Below are 18481 nucleotides of genomic sequence, written 5' to 3' on the forward strand. Positions count from 1 at the left end.
TCAATTATAGAAGAATATTTCTGCTCTGTAGGTCCAGGTAATGCAAGTTTATGGTGGCCAGAACTTCGAAGCTCCAAAAATCACAAAGTCAGCAAAAAGTAATCCATAGGACTCCAGTGGTTTAATCCATGTCTTCTGAAGTGATATGATAGGTGTGGGTGAGAAACAGATAAATATTTAAGTCCTTTTTAAAAATTTAAATTCTCCTCTCTGCCCAGTAGGTGGCGATATGCATGAAGAATGTGAATCACCAAAAACATAAGTAGAAGAATATGAAAGTGGACATTTATAGTAAAAATACACACACACACACACACATATATATATATATATATATATATATATATATATATATATATATATATATATATATATATATATGTATATTATATATATATAATATATAGTGTATATATATATATATATATATATATATATATATATATATATATATATATATATATATATATTTATGATGATCTGTTTCTTACCCACACCTATCATATCACTTCAGAAGACATACATTTATACACTGGCGTCGTATGGACTACTTTTTGTTGACTTTGTGTGATTTTTGGTCCTTCAAAGTTCTAGCCACAATTTTGGGGGTATTGTGAGGACCTACAGAGCTGAAATATTAATTTGTGTTCTGCAAAAGTAAGAAAGTCACACCCTTGGGAATGGATTACATAAGGGTGAGTAAATGATGACAGCATTTTTATTTTTGGGTGAACTATTCCTTTAATAAAAGAGTCAGTCAATGACACGCCTTCGCATTCGTTGCTTGGCAACGTATTTGCTTGCGACCGTTCAAGATTGAGCTGCGCAGAACGCTTCTGCATCAATGTAACTGCTACAAAGACGCCTTTTTTCGCAGATGTTCCTGGAAAAATGTTTCAATTTGTGCCGCATGTTGGTAAATGAGAGCGCCAAAACCTTGTAAGTAATATTTAATACCAGAAGTAAGTGAAATGCTGCTGGTTTTCTTGATACAGCCCTCGACATTTGAGTCTATTATGCTAACTCCAAATAATATTATATATTTAAATATCGCTTTATCGCTATATATCGATATTATTTATGTAAATATAATTTACATTGATAAATCTAATTGTTGTAATTTGGTATATTATTTAGTCTGCGTTGTATTCAACACTTGTTAAAGAGTCACTGTTTGGTAGCCATCACTGTGCAAATTGATCTATGAAGATAAAGCAAATTACTGACAGTCTATGGACACTGATGTGTATTTGTATGTTCATTAATACATCATAGTTGAGGGGTGTTTCATTTGCATACAGAAGGTTTTACTCTGGTGCTCCACTTAACCAGAGTCTTGGGAGAAGGGAATGTTATTAGACTCAAAATAACACTGGAAAGTTATTTTAAGGACAGGTAACCTCATTTAGATCAGTATTCACATACACACTAAACCATAACCTTATGCAAAAAGTAATCTTGTCTGAACCATCTTCCCTGTACAATTTTATTATCATGCAATATTGCACGCATTGCATATTTTTAATTATTACTGTAAATGAAATTGGGTATGTTTCCAGTTCTTTTTCCAGGAAATATAGGCAATATTGTCTAATATGTCTCCTTCAAGGCCGTACACTCCATCTGTGGCACCTCCTCTGCCCTTATGTAATTTCAACATCTCAAGCAACTTCTGCACAGAAGAGAATATCTCTGAGTGCATTCTGTACATCAATCAGGTTTGTGTGCTATATTTGTCTGCAGCTTGCCTTGGGTGACAATTGAAACCTGGAAGAATTGTTTAGAGCATGGGTAGGTTTGACTGTGAACATTGCCTTATCATTGGTCAGCAAGTTTAGATATCTGTGGTTTTCTAAAAAAAATCATGTAATCTCGGCTCACACTAAAAATTGAGTCACAGAGGAAGAATTTTTAAGTAGAGTCTTTCAACTTCAAATGCACTTCTCCTTAAATGTTAAAACATGTGGCTCATCTGCATGGTCCAGTTTGCCCCTGCCGGAATATGCTGTAATTACACTACAAATAAATACAAAACTCCTTTCAGATGAGAGTGAATGCTGATGGATGGGTTAGTCCAGGCATTATACTGTAAATCTACTTTTTGTAAAACCCCAATTTCAAAAAAGTTGGGACAGTATGAAAAATGCAAAAAAAAAAAAAAAAAGGTGATTGGTAAATTATATTTACCCTTTGCTATATTGAAAGCACTACAATTACACATTATTTGATGTTTTTTACCTTGTGAATGTTTTTTTATTTACTGTTACGGCACACCTTCCTTGGTCTAGGTGTATGGGAAGGTGGGTAACAAATGTTTTTTGGTGAGAGTGCAAAAGCGAACAGGTTAACAGGTGAGTCAATCGTGTCATAGTATATAAGGAGCCTCCAAAAACAGCCTAGTACTTCAGGAGCAAGGATTATTCGAGACTTGTCAATTTGCCAACAGATACATCAGCAAATAAACCAGCACTTTGAGAACAATGTTCCTCAAAGGCAAATTGGAAGAATTTTGGGCATTTCACCCTCTACAGGGCACAATATATTTAAAAGTTTCAAGGAATCTGGTCAAATGTCAGTGTATAAAGGACACGACGAAAACCACTTCTGAATGTGTGTGATCTCTGATCCCTGAGACATCACTGTCTTAAAAACATAATTCATCTGTAATGGATATCATGAACATGGGCTTGGGATTAATTTAGTAAACCTTTGTTAGTCAACACCATTCGCCGCTGCATCCACAGATGTAAGTCAAGACTTTACTATGTGAAGGAGAAACCATACATCAACACTGTCCAGAAGCGCTGCCGACTTCTCTAGGCTCGATCTCATCTTAGCTGGAAAGTAGAACTGTGGAACTGTGTTTTTTTTTGTAAATTTTTTAGTTGGAATCATCTGCATTTAAATTACTGTACATTTAAAAGAAAAAATTAAATCACAGGGTAAAACATAATTTTATGTGTAGTTGAAGCGCTTTCAATATAGCAAAGGGTGATTTATAATTTACAATTCACTCATTTTTGTTTTATTAGCATTTTCCATACTGTCCTAACTTTTCCAGAAATGGGGTTGTATTAACAGGAGCTGTCATCCCTGGGCTTTCCACCGATCTTCTGTAACTCAGATGGCACCCAAGATCTGGATGCTATTGTTACACTAAACAACATATATGAACTTCGGCAGCTGCACTGTCGAGCTATTGGAATGATGGAGGAGCTGGAGGTAGAACAGCTCAAGTCCAGCAGTGACCTTCACTTACAGCATCTTACTAACTCTAGACTGAAGGTTTGGCTTTTTTTGTTTATGTATGCCAGTCAATGTGTATTGAATTTAGGGTTGTCAATCGATTCATTTTTTTAAATCAAATTAATTACATGATATGGCAATTAATTAATCAAATTAAAGTGATAGTTCACCCAAAAATGAAAATTGTCATCATTTACTCAGCCTCATGCCATCCCAGATGCAAGACCTTTCTTTCTTCTGCAGAACACAAAGATTTTTAGAAGAATATCTCTGCTCTGTAGGTCCATACAATGCAAGTGAATGGTGATCAGACCTTTTGTAGCTCCAAAACTAACATAAAGCAAACACCGAAGTAATCCATATGACTCCAGTGGTTAAATCCACATCTTCAGAAGCAGTATAATAGGTGTGGGAGAGAAACAGAGATCTAATTCCTTTTTTTTTCTCTAAATCTCCATGATCTTTTTTACATCTTAAAGTCACATGTGATGCCTTTTTAGTTTCACTTTCACATCTGAACATGATGTGAAAGTTAAAGTGGAACAAGTGGAGATTTATCGCTTCTAATTATATGGATTTAACCGGAGTCATACAGATTACTTTTAAGCTGACTTTGTATGATTTTTGAGCTACAAAAGCCTGATCACCATTCACATGCTTTGTATGGACCTACAGAGCTGAAATATTTTGACATGACATTAGGGTGATTAAATTATAAGAGATTTGTAATTTTGGGTGAACAATCCATTTAATCGCAGTTATTGAATTTATCAAATTAATCGCATTTATAAATATTTGCTGAGAAAGGCCTTCAAATAACAACAATTCAATAATGATAATAATAAAAAATAAACAATGATTAAATAATTATAAATAGTTATATTTAAAGAATTCTAATTACTATATATATATATATATATATATATATATATATATATACAAATTTGGATAATCAAAATGCATTACATTATTGTGGCAGATGAGTAAGGCATTGAAAAGGCAATTTAAAAAAAAGTCTTTAGAAGGCAATATATTGTTTATTTCCATATTATTGAACATAAGCGGAGTGGTGGTGGTGTAGTGGTCTAAAGCACATAACTGTTAATCAGAAGGTCGAGCCCCACAGCCACCACCATTGTGTCCTTGAGCAAGGCACTTAACTCCAGGTTGCTCCGGGGGGATTGTCCCTGTAATATGTGCACTGTAAGTCGCTTTGGATAAAAGCGTCTGCCAAATGCATAAATGTAAATGTAAATAAGCCTATCATTGGACTACAGTCCACAGCATTCCATTTTGCAATTTAATTCATTAATTTGTCCAAGATAAATGTATTGTTAACATGTTTTTCTAAGGACTATTACTTATTAATGCCCGGGCATTCTTAATTGCATTAAATAAATTTAACACATACATTTTTTATTAAATTAATCACACTGAATTAACGCATTAAATCGAAAGCCCTAATAATAATAAAAAAGAATAGCATGTTACACTCTAGGAAATATCAACCGTCCAAAAGGATTTCACTCACGCTATTGTGCAATGAACATCTCATGTCCAATATGAACATTTGTATTTTCACTATTATTAAGCTGAAGTGTGATTTGGATAATATGAATTTTCAATGTTTTGCAGGACCAGCTTGAACTTTCAAAAAAGGAAAATATGCGCTTGCACGAGAAAGAGCGTCAGCTCAAAACAAATATAAAAACTTTGCAAAACAGCCTTAAAGAGACCAAAGTAGAGGTATGAAAAATTTATGGAAATTGCTTTGATGTAGGTCATCATGTATAGTTTGTTCACTTTTAACCTCAATCTTTTGTCAAATAAAATATGCTTTGTCCTTTAATAGGTACAAAGGCTTCAGGGTATCATTGCGAGCCGTGCTACACAATACAACCACGATATTAAAAGAAGAGAAAGGGAGCACAACAGAGTGAAGGAACGCCTCAGTCAGCAACTCATTGCCAAAAAGGATAAGAAACAAGGTAATATGTGTCATTTAAACATCTCTTATGGGGCTTTTCCACTGCACAGTACAACTCGACACTGCTCACATTTTGGGGGTTTTCCACTGTGGATAGTACCTGATACTTTGTTTTTAGTACCACCTCGGTCGAGGTTCCAAGCAAGCCGATCCGATACTAAATGTGACATTAAAACCCTGCAGATCACTGATTGGTTAAAGAGAATCGTCACTACCAGCGTCACTGGATTTTCGACACCCGCTAGTTTTAAAGCAAGCAACAGTGATAGCAGTATAATTTGTTCAGGCAAATTTTGAATTGTAAAAAGAAATGGCTGTGCTCAAAACCACGCTTGTTCAATAAACGAGGTGCAGACGTTCCTCTCGTTAGCAATGAACAAAACGAAAAGACTACAGAACCATCAAGGAAAAGTGGAAGTGGTTCGACCAAATGGACGCTATCTAGACTGTCGAGCAATGGGAGGGAGAGTGCCCTGGACTCAGCCACGGCTGGAGTCCACAATTGTTATGTTAACTCTATACTCTGCTTGAAAGATTCACTTTATTTAGTTGACCAGCTACTGGAAGCTTGCTTTTAAAACAACCAGGCAAATTTAACTGTTACACTTGTGTAAAATCACCATGCAACAAATGCTTTATGCAGCACAACGAGCTAGTTGTTAACAGCTAGAAGTCATGTTATTGTTTATGGTCAGTAATGTTTGTGTCGTGTTTAAGATGATTAAGCCGTGACGGCAGTAGAGGTGGCGCAACTATGACGATCAGCCTATAATCCCACCCATATTGAACTAAACAGCAGTGGAAAAGCAAGCTCAGAAAAGTAATGCAAGTAGAGTTGAGTTGAGTTGAACCATAACGTGCAATAGTTGTGCCATTGTATGTCAGGGTAGTCGGGATGCTCAAAGTGTTTTGATAGCACCACGGAGCCATAGTGTTTACATTTCACACGATTCATAGTTGCCATACATTAAGCTGAGATAGGAGAACGTATGTTATATTGAAAAAAATTACACACTTCAAGTTCACTTCATTGTTAAATTTAGTGCTGCCCTGAAGGAAATTTAAAATGTTCACTCATTAATTAGCCTAAATGCTCATGTGCATGTCTTTGTCAGGAATGGAAGTTTTGAATTATGTTGGAAGGCCAGATGGGAGGAGATGTCTTTGGAAAACTGGAAAAACTGAAGCCAGGTACAAGGCATCAGTGCTTTTGGAATTCTTCTGAATTCTTTAATCAAATAATTGTTACACAAGGCAAATCTTTGGGTTGAACATTCTTTGTTTTTATTTATTTATTTTTTAGACATGAAGGACAAATGTACAGAAATCTTCTGAATGAATTTGATAATCGACAAAGGGAGCTGATGTTGGAAAACATTGAGCTGAAGAAAGTTCTTCAGCATATGAAACGAGAGATGGTGGGAGTTTTAAATTCAAAGAGGAATTGCCCAAAGGAAGAGAAACAGAGCAATAATGTAGATCAGGTAAGTCTCCCACAAAGGTTTTGTATGGCTGCAAAATGCATACCAAAGAGAATAAATCAAAGCATGATTGATTTTTGTCTTTTGTACCAGACAAATTCAGATGATGAGGAGAACTCATTGAAAGGACCTTCTGAGATGTCCTGTGATTATGCTCGGGAGAAACTCACCAACAGCATTCGTCAGCAGTGGAGGAAACTGAAAAACCACGTTGAGAAACTTGACAGCCAAGGTACAGAAATGCATATAAAAAACCCAAGGATGCAATACTATAAATTATGTTTTATTCATCTTAAAGCACAAACTCACAGACAAGGTGCCTTCAATGTGTATCGATCTTTAAGAAGAACATAAAGACAAGGCCAGGCTGTCATTTAATAAAATGAAATTTTGTGTTGCAGCATCCTTGGTGCAAGCTGGAGACAGTGAGCAGGTGATCTCCAAACATATCCACAAGGAGGAGATAGAGAGGCTAAAATTAGAACTTCAGCAATGTAAAGAATTCATTCAGACTCAGCAGCAGCTTCTGCAAGTAAGTAGAGGCACAATTTCTCTCAGAATAGTCTTGCTGTATCTGAATTATTAAGTCTGTAAGCAGAGTACGCTGAAAAGTATTTACATTAAAAAATAAAAAAAATATTTTTGAAATTTGAGGCCTTAAGTATTACATTTTGTACAATAAAGGTTTGAAATATTGCTTATGGAGGTCTTAAAGTTTGGGAATGGAAAGACATTTTATTTTTACTGTATTTTAGTTCATGCATTATTCATTTTGAATAAACTTGGCCACAGTTACTAATAGGTCCAAATGATGGTTCAACTGATTTCAGAGCAAATGCATAAATATAAGTAAAGGCAGGGCCGTAGCCAGGGTTTAGAAATTAGTGAGGTCGAGATTTTCTCTTCTTTTAATAGATCTTATTTACGGCAATTCATACCAAATTACATCTAAACACAACCAAAGTTATACAAAATCCACAAAATCATTATCTATTATGAAATACATACAGAGGGGTGTGTGTGTGTGTGTGTGTGTGTGTGTGGTTACAGAGAGGGAGAGAGAGAATAGAGATAGATAGTAAATTTTAAAAAAGGGGGTTGGCCTTTCAACCAGGCCAACCCCCTCTGAGGTGTTAATAGGTTGATCTGTGCTGGAAACCCTGTATGACACACAATGTATGACATTCCTTTGTTCTGGTTAACAGGGAGAAAAATAAGTTGCAATTTACAGACTTTCAAAAGTGATCTCGCTTCAATCACAGAGAAATTATTGCTCCAAGAAGGCCATAATTATATTCAAAGTGGCTCTTTAACATGCATAAGCACTTGTCCTGTGAGCCGTTCATTGGACATGCTGGCTCTGAGCCATGATTTGAGCATGGCAGAGATTGACATTTCACAGGCACGTGTTGTCACTGGAAGTGTTAGAAACAGTTTCAACATACATTTTATGTTGGAAAAGAAGGTCATTTGTGTTGCATGCAGAGTCTCCAAAGCTGATGTAGGCAAGGGAATCATCTTCCGAGTGAAACTTGTGCCTCCAGCATTCTATTTTCTGCTTCACTGTTTCTGGGTCAGGTAGGTCTTCTCGGTACCAGTACTTCCTTTTTTAGAGCTTTTGGTACTAGAAAAAACTGCTAGCATCGCAAGCTCATTCCTTTGAGAGAACCTGGCATCCAGCTTAGACCCCGAAGCCGCCGCCAGGCGCCGCCATTTGCGCCATTTAGAATTTCAGCCGCCGCCAGCCAATAATTTCGTAAGCCAAATTGAGCCGCCATCTGATAAAGTTTGGCTGAGCTGGCTAGAATTATTTGCATCAAATAATAATTCTATCACATAGTGACATACACACACGAAATATATAAACAATACACGAGATCTATTTTCCCACTGGATTCATAACAGCACAGTCTTGTGCTCGTTGCTACTGATACACAGACTCACAGTGAATTGACGACCAATTAAAATTGCTCGTTTTCCGTACAGAAGAAGCGATGCATGTTTTTCTCGCACTGAGGTGAAATGGCGGAAAGCAGCAAGCAAGGTAATTTTGATCTCACTTCTCACATACTTTCCTAATTCCTACTTACTTTTTTTTTTTAACTTAGGCCTACCCAGACTTTTGTTAAATCTTCAGGGCACGGTTGCACAAACACCTGAATCAAAGATTGATGTTATGAACCAAATATTCTTGAACGGAGAGATTTATAGCACTGAACGTGATATTACTGCAGTAACAAACCACCGTTTCCACATAGCTAATTCACGACGCATGCTTCAGTGTACATTGAAATGAAATGTGCAAAACTTTGTCCAAAATAATACTGATAACAGTGTGTGTTTATATTAAGGCGAGACACGGCAGGTAAAAACATCGTTTTTTTTTTACTGGTCAATTTTGAGATTTGTGGATATTTGTCTTCAATAGCATGTCTTCTTTCAGACTTGTGGTGAAAAAAAGTCCGAAATACACATTTACTACACTTCGTCTGTTTGCGTCTGTAGATTTCTCATAAATTCAACAAAAGTTTGCGTTCTTAATCAACATACTTCTCAGCGATCTCTGCCGTCACTCACCCTCTCATCACATGCACCGTTAGGAAACTCTCTCTCTTCTGTACAATCCTGTTGGATCCAAATATGGTCATTTCCTTTTTATCAGCAACCAATCGTGAAAGTAAAAAGACTGAATGCGCAATCTCATTGGCTGATGATAAATCTTTAAAGCCCGTTTTCTCAAAATGACCTTTCTCTCATACTCCAAGTCCGAAACCTCCACTTCAGTAGTACCTAGTTATATTATGAAGACATTTACAGAGGGATTTGTAAATATATTATTCCTAGCCGGATATATATAACATTTTATTCCAAAAAACATGGCGAAAATCATTATATTCTGATTTACAGGATAACAAAAGTAGATATCCATAAATCCCTCTGTAATTTTTTTCCCATCTAATATGTGAACACAATGAAAAAAATATTTTTAACCTGGCTTTATCCAATACTCAGATTTCGTTTTTTAAAATATATGCAAATTAGCACATATTTAATTAGATATTGCCTAATTTGCATATTTAAACATTAAATTAAAGAAAACTTGTAATACATTGTTTTCTCATCTTAATGTAACTAATCAACTGGGAAAGTTTCATGGTGATATCTGCTAGTTAAAAATTTTACCCTATTCACCCTTAGTGTCTCGCCTTAACTATAAAGTTGAACAGCGAATTACTGTACATGTCATAAATATATGCATAACGTTACTCCATGAAGTTTGACAAGTGTGCATTCTTACACAGCATCAGGGACATTATTCACTATAGCAAATATGTACATACGTAGTGAAAGTAAAATCTGGTGTTTTCTTTATTACATTGTATTGCATTTTGTAGAAATATAGTGTAAGCCATGCATTGCTTGGAAATATTGAGATCTAGTAAATCAGTATAACATAGACCAGGCCCGCCGACAGGGGGGGACAAACGGGTCTGTTGTCCCGGGCCCAGGGTAGGGGGGGGGGGGCCCAGAACTGGGCCCTCATTAAATTATGGAATAATTGTTAAAAAATAAATAAAATAGGCATATTTGTGGAAAAAATATCTAATATTTGAGTTACATAAAAGCTTTTTATTTGTTTTCTTCCTAATTGTCCTTGAAATAGTGGTCAAGAACCCCGCCCACCCCCAAAACAAAAATGGTTTGGCCACTGATCAAAATTTGATGTTGTCATTTGATTTGAAGTTCAGTAGGCTAACGTTACGATCAAAATGTCCGGTCAGCACAAGTCTGGTGCTCAGAAAAGAAAAGAAAAGAGAAGAAGGGAAGAAGAAAATAGAGGCCTTCGAGATGTCCTAAACAAATATTTTAAAAAAGGTGGTGACGGAGAAGCTGGAACTAACGTTAGTAAAGTCAACGTAGAGCAAGGTAAGAAACAGCGCAGCCAACGTTTATGAGTGTTGTCAAAGACCCGGTACTTCGGTACCAAGTCGGTACTAATTTTGTTTTAAGCGTCACGCCACGGTACCAGGTTTTCTCAAACCCGGTACTTGATGCGCGTGCATGCCAGCGGCGTGCAGTTGCGTTCTCTTCATAAAAGTGCTGAGACATTGCGACCGGCGGTGCTGCTGATGTGGTGGCTGTAAATCCACTTGTTGATAAGAAAGGAGGAAAGAGACACATATGGAAATATTTTGGATATTAGCTCATAATAGCGACGCGGCGCTTCGTTTTACAGGCGCGCAAGTTCATTGTTGCATAGCAGCGACAGACGCCACGGGAGAGCACGCGCTTGTGGAAAGGAGAAAGCGGTGCGAACTGCGCTCTCCATGATGACGAGGAAGTATTAGCAAAGAATTCATTGATTTCTAGCCCTTGCATTAGCTTTACTGTTTGGCAATGCTCTCCATAGAGCGTCAACTTGCCAAGAAACTGGACTTTAAAGACATCATAGATGATTTTGCCACAAGGAAAGTTCGGCGCATGGCATTTGGAGTTCAAATCTAAACGTCACACCAGCAGTAGCCTAAAATACAATGGTAAATATTAATTTATTTCCTGTTAGTGTCAGAATTCCAATACATAAGAAGAGTGTATTTGGCAACAACTTATGTGTAGTTAATGTTAACCATTATTGTCAATGCATTGCACTTGTCTTTTGCAGAGAGGAGAGGAAGAGCAGAGGAGAGGAACAGGAGAGGAAGAGCAGAGGAGGGGAACAGGAGAGGAAGAGCAGAGGAGGGGAACAGGAGAGGAAGAGCAGAGGAGAGGAACAGGAGAGGAAGAGCAGAGGGAGGAGAACAGGAGAGGAAGAGCAGAGGAGGGGAACAGGAGAGGAAAAGCAGAGGAGAGGAACAGGTGAGGGAAGAGCAGAGGAGGGAGAGGAACAAGAGAGGAAGAGCAGAGGAGAGGAACAGGAGAGGAAGAGCAGAGGAGGGGAGAGGAACAGGAGAGGAATAGCAGAGGAGGGGAACAGGAGAGGAAGGGCAGAGGAGGGGAACAGGAGAGGAAGAGCAGAGGAGAGGAAGAGCAGAGGAGGGGAACAGGAGAGGAAGAGCAGAGGAGGGGAACAGGAGAGGAAGAGCAGAGGAAGGGAGAAGAACAAGAGAGGAAGAGCAGAGGAGGGGAACAGGAGAGGAAGAGCAGAGGAGGAGAACAGGAGAGGAAGAGCAGAGGAGGGGAGAAGATCAAGAGAGGAAGAGCAGAGGAGGGGAACTGGAGAGGAAGAGCAGAGGAGAGGAACAGGAGAGGAAGAGCGGAGGAGGGGAACAGGAGAGGAAGAGCAAGGGAAAAGGAGAGATCTGGGCATGGGGGGGCCCATCTAAGATTATCTTGTCCCGGGCCCAGGCAAGACTGTCAGCTGGCCTGACATAGACATCTGTAGACATGAAGTGGCAGCTTCAGCCATTTGCAGCTATGAAAAGTTTGGCGGCTGCAGCAGCCATTTAGGTTTTGGATGAGCTGGCTAGCCAGCCAATAACTTCATCAGCCAGCCATTATTCTCAAAACAAATGGCTTCGGGCTCTAATCCAGCTCACTAGTGATGTGGTCTATAAAAGGATAAAATAAATTTACCCTGTAGTGGTCTTCCACTGACTCTGTGGGTAAGTTAGGCCTAGAGTTCTGATTCACAGGAATTCTCCACTTGGCAGGGACCACATTGACAGAGTTGGCCAGGGCTGTGGCTAAATGAAAACATGTACTAAATCCTTGAACACATCTCTATTTGGTTATGACTTCATGTACATTTCTTGCCTCCTAATATGCTGTGACAATGTCCAAGTTAGTAGCCTGTAATTGTTTGGTGAGGGGGGTGCATGTAACCTAGGACATGGTTGGTCATCACAGCAGTAATGATAGTCTCAATTGATTCCATACTATGCTGGAAATTACTCTCCTTTCCAGAGATGGAGGTTGGTTCTGTCTCCATGCTCTTCAAAGCAGAATGTGCAGCAGTGATTTTTTTGCACAAAAGCGCATACTGTGGTTGCTCTGGTGCCCCATCTGGTGTCCGATATCAACGGGATCCCTGCTGTTCTTGATTGGCCATCTTCTCTTCTGTTCTCTTTCTGCAAGGCATCTTTCCTGGGACCTGTTGCTGAGAAGAACACCGCAATCCTTTCAATGATTGGCATGGAGTTCCTCACTAAAGTAATGTCAGAACAGCCATGTACCACTACTAAATTGAGAACATGGCTCCTACAGTGGGTGTACACTGCCCTGGGGTACAGTTCCTGGATTGTCTTTTGCACACCACACACTTTTCCACTCATTGTAGGGGCCCCATCATAGCCCTGACCCCTAAGGAAGGTTGCATGGAGACCCCACTTTGCGAGCTGCCTGGGAATGGCTTCAGTTATTGTTGCTGCATCTTGTTTTTTTAAGGGACAGAAACCAAGAAAATCCTCTCTTATCTCAGTTTTATCTTCCTTATCACTGGCGTAGCGGACATATATTGACATCTCTATAATCCCACTTATGTCCATGGACTCATCTGCTTATACAATAACGTACTTGGCCTCCTTTATTTTCTTTAACAGTGTCTCACTGACTTCTGCACAGCATTCTATTAACTCATTCTGGGTTTGTGGGGAACGGTACATTCCATTTTGTGGTGCTGTCTACAGATGTTGCTATAGGGCAGAATCAAATTCTGCTTTCCAACTAACAAAGGGCTTTCTCCCTCCCAGCTCCTCCGAAATGCAACATTTCACTGGTCAAGACACACGATTATGTCAATGATGGATAAGAGACTCTTACGATCGGCCATAACCTTTTCATCATATTTTTGGCTAATAACTGAGCCAAAGTTCTTTTTATTTGCTTGGACTACAGACAGGAAGTTCTCTGCCAGTTCAGTGGCTCTTTGATGCCCCACTGTAAAGCTATGACTTCGGATAATACCTCTCTTTTCACCAATAGCATTCTTCCAATCAGTGAAGCCCTTTGTAATGAAGCTAAAGTTGGAATCCTTAACCTTATTAAAGGCGAGGCAATGAGCACAATAGGCTGCATCTTCATGAGGTGATAGCGAAGCCATTCATATTTCTTCTCCCATTGGATATTGTATTTTAGCTGCTTTCCTCTAAATGCTCAGTGGTGATACCTATGCTGCTCTGTTGGCACCCACTTATTTAGGAGCAAACAGGGGTTCTCTGTATCTATAAGTACCTGAATCTGTGTGACTTTATTCTTTAATTTCACAGGACCAAAAGGATGTAAATTGCCTCCTGTTTCCCTGTCCTGCTCATCTCAGTTCTCTTCTCTGCAGCCCTCCTCTCTGTTCTTTTGTTGACCATCTCCTCTCTGTCCTCCTCCTCTCTGTTCTTCTGTCTGTCCTGCTCCTCTCTCTTCTCCTCCTCTCTGTCCTCCATGGTCAAATTTTTCTATGTTTTCTTCTTGTTTTGTTTTTTTATTTACAAATAAATCTAGTGTATTCCGTAGTAACCTTTTTGGCAGTCTTCTCACTATTCTATCTGGCTGTTTTCTGTGGGAGGAAATGTATTACATCACAGCATGTTGCTTGAAAGTTATTTACTAAGGGTTTGAATTAATTGAGTCCTGCATGTGTTAACAAGCTAGATAGCCATCATAACCTCAAACCAGCTAGCCTCGCTTTGAGTCCTTAACTCTAACTGTTACTACTTCAAATATATGAAATGCTGCATATTGTATCAACACTGATGCTCTAGTTAATGAATGCTTCTTAGCAATAACTTATCTTTTTACAGAGTTTGGGTACCTGGCTGTAGTGAGATTTTGATGCCATGGGATTAATCATGCAAACGAGCAGTTGTGCACTTAATCACTTGCACATATTGCACTCAATTTAGGGTCCCCTCATCTCCTTCTCTCTCTTTTAGCTCCTAAACATACCTCAATAAACTCACCCGGAATAACAGAGTTGATAAATCATTATTGAAAACATGCATAGTATTAGTAGCTAGCTAACTAGTTGCATAGAAAAAATGTATGCCATTGTTTTAGCGTTGCTTGCTTCTCTCGTGCCATGCACTTAAGGATAGCTTAATGTTTACTAAGTTACATTTATTAAAAACAAATATTAAATAGTTAGTTAATAGCAAACATTCTGGGTTACTTCATAACCAGGTAATTCATTATTGTTAGCTGTCCTAGTCACATACCTTGGTTCATGCCAATTCAGTTCGACATTAGGCTGTGGCTGGATTGCTTGATCCCGGCTGGCTGTGAACTTGAGCAACTATCCAATAACCGCATAGATAAGCATCACGCACCAATCAGAGATTAATTTAAGATGCAGCTCCATGGAAACCCCGTCTGTGAGGATAGACCAAATGTTTTCAACTCCTGATTATACAGTTAAATACGCTGATTGTTTTTTTTTTATGTATAATTTTTTTTATAGATAGACATATTTGTTGGTCCAGACCTCGGTGACCTGATAGCTTGCTACAGCCCTGAGTAAGGGATAATGTACAGTCAGCTGGTTGTTATCGCACAATAAACTCCGACAGGGAGATCTGGTCTTGCATCACCCTGAAGGGGTTTATTTTGTGATAACAATGGGCTGACTGTACATTATCCCACTTATTACATGGCTTCTAACCAAATAAATAAATACATGGACATAAGATATTGATTTGCATTGAAATTATGTAATTTGAGAAGAAATCGCTGAACAGCTTGAATCAACCTTCTGTTGGTGTTTACTTTGTCTGACTCCTTATTATTCTGGCTATTTCAAACTACTAGCCAAATAAATAAATAAATGCACATTAAAAATTGATTTGAGTTGAAAGTATTTTATTAGCTTACTTGTAAAGATTGCTAGTACTTGCATTGATCCAAGATGCAGGAGAGACGGCTTGCAGAACCCAAATGAGTGGTCTGATGTGTCTAAATCCCCAGATGTGCAGTTGTTACAGAGCAATATTTGACCTCCTAGATGTCGCCATTGACCAATCATAGCCAAGTATTCCAAAGAGCTGTGTAATAAAGACGTTTATTGAATGTCATGAAATATCAAGGTATATATTTTTACCCATGTTGCCCAGTCCTAACCAAGAGCTATTTTACAGCAACAGCTCAACACACCCTGTGATGAGGAGACTGCAGCTGTCCTCAGTGATTGCTACATGCTGGAAGAGAAGGAACGCTTAAAAGAGGAGTGGAGGGTTTTTGAAGAACAGAGGAAAAACTTTGAAATGGAAAGAAGAAATTTCACAGAGGCTGCCATCAGATTGGGCCATGAGGTTCTGACTTAGAATTAAGAATTTCATAAATGATTATCTTGAGCAATGTCATTGATTTTAACTGCAGCTTTCCAAGTATAAAATAAAATAATTATTTATTTCAGAGAAAATCATTTGAGGATGATCGTGCACTATGGCTCAAACATCAATTTCTAAACACAACATTTGCAGACCAGATAAAACCACAAAGTCGTATAACTTATGAATTATTCAAGTGTGAGTGTTTTTTTTCTGTACTTTTTTAATAGCTTTTTAATTTTTATTTTTTTATAAAATACACTTAAATGCTTTCTGATTTTGCAGACTCAACTCATGAAGAGAAACACATGCCAATGTCTGCTAAAGTTAGCAAATCTCATCTTTAGTCTTTAATCCATGGAACACCATGCAGATGATCTTGGATTTTATCTGGCACCAGATGTGAGATTCCTTGAGCCAATGTGAATGAGAAGCTTCCAAGTCCATAATGAACATTCAAAATACAGACCTGAATATTAAACCAATGATAATATAATAGATAATATGTTGTAATCACATACGTTCTATTAAGCTTTTTATTTGGTTTTGGTACTAAATATGAAATACAGTCTCATCCAATTAAAATCTGTAATAATGCATTTGACAACATCAAATACTCTATGGTTCAAGCATGGGCACATTTTATTTCTTATTGTGCATTCGACTTTGAGCTTAAATTTTATTTATTTTATCTTTTGTAATTTAAGCAGTTAATTAACATACCACCATAATTATTTTACACAGTCTCCAAAACCACAAAGTTATGATTTCTTTGTTGCAGGTAATAATATTGTGCTAATAACTTAAAATTAACTTATTTTATATTTAAAACATACTCCGTAAGGAATAAGCTTCAAATATATAAAATGCCAAACTTAAATGGAACTTGTATTAGGATGCTTTAAGATTTATTCATATAAAGATAGCAATCTCAAGACTGGACTCGAACTCTTGTCAACCATATTTTTATGTTCTTGGTCTTGTCATAGACTCTGGAGCATTTGGATTCCGCCACATCACGGACTCGAACAAGTTTTAATTCTAGTGACCTGTCGAGTCCCAACACTTCAATAAATATTGCGAGTTCAATACAAGTTAAGCTCAGTCGACAGCATTTGTGCCATACGTTGATTACCACAAACATTTATTTTCTTAAAAAAAAAAGCATAAATCCAGGTTACAGTGAGGCATTTACAATGGAAGTGAATGGGGTCAATATTTGGAGAGTTTAAAGGCAGAAATGTGAAGCTACACAATAATTCTTCTGTTAAAATGTATGTATCATTTGAGCTGTAACTTTTAAATCATGTTTAGTCATTTTAGGGTTTGTTGACATTACATTGTCATGGCAATGAAGTTGTAAAATTGGCACATTTACACAGAAAAGGTTAGTAAGTGATTTTATCACACTAAAATCATGTCAACAACACTTATAATGTTTATGTCTTGTGGCTATACTTTTGAAACGGTGAGTATTTTAACATTTACAGATTGACCCCATTCACTTTCATATTCCTGACTGGAACCCAGATTTATTTTTTTTAAATCTATTTTTAAATAATCAATATTATGCCACAAATTCTGTCGTATGACCTTAACCCAGATTATTCCTTTAAAAAATATTATTTGTGCTAGCATGTACTGTACATGTACATACTGTGTGTAACATGAGTGTTCCGATTTACCTGGAATAAAAAATCCCTATGACATTAGCAATAATGACATGTATCCTGTATTTCTGTGGCTGCATAGAATCAGAACGTCATGGTTACTGTTGTAACCTCCGTTCCCTGATGGAAGGAATGAGACGTTGTGTCGATTGTAGTGACACAAGGGGTCCCACTTCCAAACGCCATGCTCTACCTGTGTTACGTGACTGCCGAGCCAGGTGCAAGCAGGCTGCTGCATGCTAGAAGCAGCTGGGTTGGCTCCACGTAACCCTCCCCAACGCCCCCACTTAAAGGTGTCATGTACCGCTCTTAGGTTCCCAGTACCCGTACGGGAAGAGGCGACACAACTTGTAAGGGAGCCAGCCGTGATCTTTTCTCTCTCTATGATTCTCGTCATAGAGTTAAAAAGTCTAACACAGAGGTAAAAAATCTTAACGCTATAGATGCGTCGGGGCAGGCGTCCTTTCCTGTTCCTATTCTTTCAGGGGGAAAAGACCCTACGGAGACCACGACCTGCCCAGACTGGGTGGAGGTAACTTGTGGCCACTACACACGGGGGAGGTCAAGCCACCCGTGGGAGGTCAAGCCACCCGTGGACATGGTGCGGTGGTAGATCCTGCCTGACAAGGGAGGATTTGCTACAGACACGGCGACCGGGGGGCCGTCTTCAAGGAGAGGGCTTTGAGCTCGATTGACTCAAGCGGCTCGAAGGGGGGTCTCTGAAGGCCTAAGAGGACCACTGAGAGATCCCAGGAGGAGAACAGGCTTGGCCGGGAAGGTTTCAACCTCCGGGCGCCTCTTAAGGAACCTGATTCTGGTGCATTTCATATTTATCCATGAAAAAAT

At 38.4% G+C, this 18481-nt stretch overlaps 1 protein-coding gene across 6 annotated transcripts; it reads left to right on the forward strand.

Moving 5' to 3' along the window:
* Window positions 1–810: 810 nt before the first annotated feature.
* LOC127639852 (afadin- and alpha-actinin-binding protein-like) lies at window positions 811–18447 on the forward strand. Of its 6 annotated transcripts, XM_052122144.1 has the most exons (13): window positions 811–939; window positions 1302–1395; window positions 1560–1718; window positions 3082–3285; window positions 4882–4992; window positions 5099–5234; window positions 6349–6424; window positions 6537–6717; window positions 6808–6946; window positions 7116–7246; window positions 15774–15947; window positions 16052–16163; window positions 16251–18447. In XM_052122144.1, exons 3-13 carry the CDS (start codon window positions 1596–1598, stop codon window positions 16310–16312), a joined length of 1449 nt encoding a protein of 482 aa, XP_051978104.1. In that variant the 5' UTR covers window positions 811–939; window positions 1302–1395; window positions 1560–1595; the 3' UTR covers window positions 16313–18447. The 6 variants fall into 6 exon arrangements, with proteins under 6 accessions (XP_051978104.1, XP_051978102.1, XP_051978105.1 ...); XM_052122142.1 differs by having other exon boundaries at window positions 1302–1718; XM_052122145.1 differs by lacking the exon at window positions 1302–1395.
* Window positions 18448–18481: the final 34 nt, after the last annotated feature.

This window comes from Xyrauchen texanus, chromosome 48 (assembly GCF_025860055.1).
Source record: "Xyrauchen texanus isolate HMW12.3.18 chromosome 48, RBS_HiC_50CHRs, whole genome shotgun sequence".
Lineage (NCBI taxonomy): Eukaryota > Metazoa > Chordata > Actinopteri > Cypriniformes > Catostomidae > Xyrauchen > Xyrauchen texanus.